The sequence below is a fragment of the Mercenaria mercenaria genome, chromosome 17, assembly GCF_021730395.1.
Source record: "Mercenaria mercenaria strain notata chromosome 17, MADL_Memer_1, whole genome shotgun sequence".
NCBI lineage: Eukaryota > Metazoa > Mollusca > Bivalvia > Venerida > Veneridae > Mercenaria > Mercenaria mercenaria.
In genome coordinates, this window is record NC_069377.1 from 7,927,323 (window position 1) to 7,932,844 (window position 5,522).

At 33.8% G+C, this 5,522-nt stretch overlaps 1 protein-coding gene across 1 annotated transcript; it reads right to left on the reverse strand.

Annotated features, from left to right (window-relative positions):
- Positions 1-343: 343 nt before the first annotated feature.
- On the reverse strand, positions 344-4,971 carry LOC128550261 (uncharacterized). The gene is made up of 2 exons (XM_053528930.1): positions 4,848-4,971; positions 344-2,707 (listed from the first exon to the last, which is right to left on the reverse strand). The coding sequence occupies exon 2, from the start codon at positions 2,703-2,705 to the stop codon at positions 981-983; it is 1,725 nt and encodes a 574-aa protein (XP_053384905.1). The 5' UTR covers positions 2,706-2,707; positions 4,848-4,971; the 3' UTR covers positions 344-980.
- Between the last annotated feature and the right edge of the window lie 551 nt (positions 4,972-5,522).

The following is a 5,522-nucleotide window of genomic DNA, read 5'->3' on the forward strand; positions in this document are numbered from 1 at the left end:
TACATTACATAATATAAACGCAGCACATTCTATTTGGTGTTTTGTCTACTTTTAAAATAATTAATTATGAATTATATTTTTGTCTTGAACGCAATTTAACCACTAGGAAACCAAGTGTTTATTGTTATTCATCTCTAATTTGCTGCAAAATATGCGTTTCTAGTACTGTCTTGTAAGACTGAAAAGCAATAAGGAATGTCGTTAAAAAATTGACATTCAGTTTCACACTTAAAAATTTCACACTAAAGGTGAAATGTAAATTTATATAAAATATGTCGTGAATACCCCCTGTTTATTTCATTTGCTTAGTAAGAATTGATTAAAAAAACTATATTTGAAAATAAAAAAAACTTTGACCGCTCCGTTTTAATCTTCATCGGCCAAACATCCATAAAACGCATTGAATTTGTTCTCTGTTTTTCTCAACCTCCACCACGGATATATGTTTATTTAAGCTCTTTCTAAATAAAGTAATTCACTAAATGCAACGTGTGTTATTGTTACAGACATTTTATTCCAAAAGTCATCATAGTTTAACAACAACATAAACAACATTTTGCAAATTTTGGAAATATTTCATTTTTAGAAGAGGAAGAGGAAAATGCTAAATAAGGGTCCAACATGTAAGGAAGAAATACACGTACAAATAATACATACGTGAGGATTAACCAGATATATGTTCGATTGTTTTGCATATCAGAAATCAATAAATCACATTTATTATTTTGATTACATTCTTTGAATACTAAATATATCATTATAGGCTGCAAGAAATTAAATAATATACATATAAATATAATAAAACTAAATCATCCTATCTATAAGGTATATATGTGTTTCTTTTTTACAATGTCATTTTGTAAATTGGCCACATTTTTTTTTCTTTTTAGAAGTTAACATGAACGTTTTCTTGATAAACCAAATTGAAAGGTGATAACAGTTTACATGGAATTTAATGTTTATTATGCTGTTTATGTAGTTCATTTTATACTATACACTTTCAGCTGATCACCCAGGCAGCCAATATAGACTTCATCATGATGATGACTGTAGCATATAGACCGTGGGTAAGATAGACCATCTATCATTATCTGACCTTGCTTCAAGTCTCCTGATATATGATGAATGGTGCCATACCAGCAGCACACCAGCAATGATCCATCATCTAACATCACCATTCCCTGTGGTGCACTAAGTTCCTTGTGTTTGTATACAGCTGATACATCACCTTGTAATGTTATACTGACTATACAGTGGTGGCTACCATTGTCACTGATATAGATATGTCTGGAATCCTCACTTACCACAATATGTTGTGGGTTATTAAATATGTCATTATTCAGGGAGATTGTGTTCTGGACATTACCTTGTGTATCCAATACCAGTACACTGTAAGGGCCCTGGCAAACAACACAGAGATGATCTTGATGATAAGTTATACCCATACATCTGCCTTTTACTGGAATCTTCTTGACTTCTGACAACTGACCGGATGTTGACATTAAATATATCGCTCTCTCATCTGGATTTGTTATTGCAATATGATCCCGAGGCATTACGGCAATGCCCCATGGTTGAGAATTAAGTACTTTCTCTTCAAAGACAGCTTTACTCCGGATGTCTACAACTTTAAGCTTCCTGTTATTTTTATCAGCCAGCACCAGTTTGTTAGAGGACAAGACAGCACATCCTGTGATACTGCAGTTAGACTTATCTGACTTTGTTCTTATATCTATATCTTCTTTATATGTTAAGGTATATTTTTCTTTATATATTTTCTTCTTCGTTGGAACGACCAGACTAGAAGAGAGATTTAACTTCCCAAATGTGTCGCGTTTAGACAACATTTTTTCAAGATCAGCATTTCGTTCAAATGAGTATTGCATATCTGACTTTGCTAAATGTTCATCTGCCTTCTTTACTGCATATGCATTTATTTTGCATTCAGCTCGTTTAATATTGATGTAAAGTTGCCCGTTTTGCCGTGCGTTTTTATTAGCTTGTAGACTTGACTGCAATTTCTTGACTTCAGTAGAAATATTGGCACATTCATCAACTACTTTCTGAATTATTTTTTTATCGTCGGATTTCTTTTTGTCAGCATCTTTCTGAATATTTTGCTGTAGTTGATCTAGGCGTTCATTTATTTCCTTCCTGAAGTTGAGGATTTCCTTGATAATACCAGCATGGCATTTATCTATATCTTTATCTCTCACTTCAGCTTTCTTCAAAACATCTTCTGCTTCTTTCATTTTTTCTTTTAATTTCTTCATGATATCCATATATTCCTCGCTGTCCCCTATATCTGCACATTTGTCAGGTATGTAGTCAATGTTACATGTCCTGTGATCCAAGATGACGCAGTCATTACAGCCAAGCGCTTTGTGTGTGTGACAGAAGAATTTAATTATTTCCTTTTTATGCACAGAACATTTTTCTGTGCATTCATCGGAATCTTTACTGGTAGTAGCATGTTTACCAACGTTGTCTTTATCAAGAAGCTGGTGATTCCGTGTGGCTTTTGTCTTCTTGTGACATTCAAAGCAATTTTTGCATAGATATTCCTGGCATTCCACACAAAATCCATGAGCTCCTACATGCTGACCAACGAAAAGGCAAGGTTCACAGCTGTTGTCAAAGTCCTCTGCAGAACCTAGTGAAGCTGAGCCGTGGATATCTGACAATTTACGTCCCGACACTGCCATTACTGAAATTATGAAATAGAAAAATAACTTTATCATAAAATAAACACTTTGCAGGCATAAATATGCAATATGAATTAAATAAACAGTACAGATGTATACCAATGTATTACTTCAAATTCAAAATCATATATATTAAGATGAATTTCATTCATCATTTCGAATTTTATTGTTAAACTGTGAATATTTTGCATTCTAATTTCGTTTGTTTAAAGTTTGCCTATCATTTGCACACTGCTGCGACCTCTAGACCAGATGTTAATGAGGGAAGTTCAAGCAAGTTTTTTTTGCTCTAACGTTAACGAATGCATAAAATATGTGTAGTATCTCTGCAATATGAAATTTTGATAGAACGTGACTGGTGCACGATGGAAGATAAATTACATTTTTTTCAATATGCTTGGTACCCAATCACCGAGTATTGCCCGTTTTAGATCAGAAATTTACGATTGAAATGGGTTAGTACATTTTCCCGTTCATGACCATGGTTCTCATAGAATACCTAGGGGTAGGGTATAACATGTACCGGGACATTTTCATTCTGGTCTGGTGCCAGTGTGTATGGCTTAACATTTATACGTGGTTTGAAAACGTATGATTTTGTAGTACTTTGCTAATCAAATTCTTCTATGCCTAGAGCTGGCGAATGAAAGAGATTTCATAAAAGTCTCTTTATATTTTACAGGCTGAAATTTCACAGTCATCGTTTAGTTATTTAAGAATATTGTAGACTGTTTAGAAAGCTTGTTCTCTTGGTAATCTTAAAAATGTCTCTTAGAGTAGAAAACCTTAGTTTTGACGGCCATATTGTTTTAAGGAGAAGTTTTCATTGTTAAGTGAATACTTTGCAGGCAAAATTCGAGATATAGGAAACTCATTGCCTATCTGTTTGTTTGTTTGAGTTTAACGCCGTTTAAACAATATTTTATTAATCACAATTCATTTACAACATGTATATATATCAAAAAACCATACAGGATTGAGTAGGAAGCTGAAAGGTTATTTGAAACTCTTTCCTTAACGCCGTTTGACAACAGTATTTCAAATATGTAACGGCGGGCTGGTAGTCTAACCAGTGTTCCTGAATTCTGTACCAGTACAACCATATTCTTCGCAACTTTCCTACATGAATCAAAGGTGGAAGACGAATAATTACAGATTATGTATCTTATCAATTCGTCAGGGAGAACATCGACCCGCCCGGGGATCAAACTCGCGACCCTTCGACCCGTAGATCTGCGCTCTCCCTAAGCGGACGGGCGTACCAATCTATAGGTTTAATTAACACTTTACTTAATAGTACTTAACAATATCATAATTAGTACACTACTTCAATAGTTGTTTAATAGAGTTCCGCTTAAGCAGGTGATAGGGGGTGTGAGGGGTTGTTGCTCACTTCATTACTTCTCATGAACAGACTCAATCAAACCGAGTCTGCTATTTTTGGCTTGCGTTCTAAGCTTCCAAAGGATCTTTTTACAGATTTTATTATCAGTATCATAATTAGTATGCTAAACAGATAAAAACTGTATTTCTTGATGTGTGTTTAACTCCTAAAAAGAAGGATTGCTTTGCAATAGTTTGGTTTACTGATTATCTTTTAATTTTCTAATTATCAATGTGGTGTGGTTGTAATTAAATTTTAACTGCAACAATCAACATCATATTTGAAATGACCCCGGAAATAGCTTTAAGCGAATCCTGGCTTTTCCATGACATGATTCAATCACATGTTTAATTTTGTGCTCGGCGATATATGACCATTTTGTGTCGATTCACCGTAAAACCCAACTCACTCACTCATTAAGTTCGTGGTGTCGATCACCCTAAACACATATCTCCGAACCGAAGTACAAAAAAGACGCTCGGGTCAGATTCAATTTACAGTCTCCAGATTGAACACGTAACCCCGTCTGATCCCGGATTTACGGCAAAAACTTGCTGTTTCTGGGTGCATAAAGACACATCTAAGGAATTATATTTGTGGTTTTGTTTACTTCAGGTTCTTGTTATTTTATGTTCCTGATGCAATTTCTTTTATAAAGGAACAATTAAGAATATGGTATATTCCTTTTAAGTATTTGTCCTTTTTAGTTGATAGCATGCACAAAAATAATGATGTTTAAAAAGAAAACAATCGTTTACCTTATACTCCTGTAAGTTTATTGTTTGGTTATAAGTAAAAATTTAATATTCCAGAACATCAATATCGTTTTCACTTAAACAGGTGAGAAAGAAACTTTGATCTGTCTCCTCCCTCCGTTCTGATTTTTGTACTTATTTCGACGTAAATATCTATAAATACCACGTTATCTAGATATATAAGGGAAGTAATGGCAATTATATTAGGTGGGTTGTAAAATGTCAAAGTTATCGCCAGTGCACTAGAAACATTAATTAATGTTAAACGCATTTTTTAACTTTAGTTTTTTCTGACATTATTTCGTACCTATATAACCTTATCCCGCGAATAAATACTAATAATCAAACATTAAATAAAGTTATTTAACAATATAGCTGTCACAAATATAACTTGACTGTTGCAAAAAATCAAGTATCATTAATATATATTTTAGATTTTTTTATTTAAATAAAGACTAATATATATCTTTTGAAAATTCTAAAACAAAGAGCCGTCTAATGACAGCGCGCTAGGTATTTGAAATCAATCCATATAGTGCTAGCTTACAAAGCATTATCGTATGGAAGCGTCCTGGTGCCAGCAGAGAGATTTAAATTTGTCTTACGTACGACTTACTATCTCCTACGTAGGACTTAGTATCTCCTACGTAGGACTTAGTATCTCCTACGTAGGACATA

What these genes read in the sequence shown, in the direction of transcription:
- LOC128550261 (XM_053528930.1), bottom strand. Translation starts at nt 2,705, where the DNA reads ATGGCAGTGTCGGGACGTAAATTGTCAGATATCCACGGCTCAGCTTCA.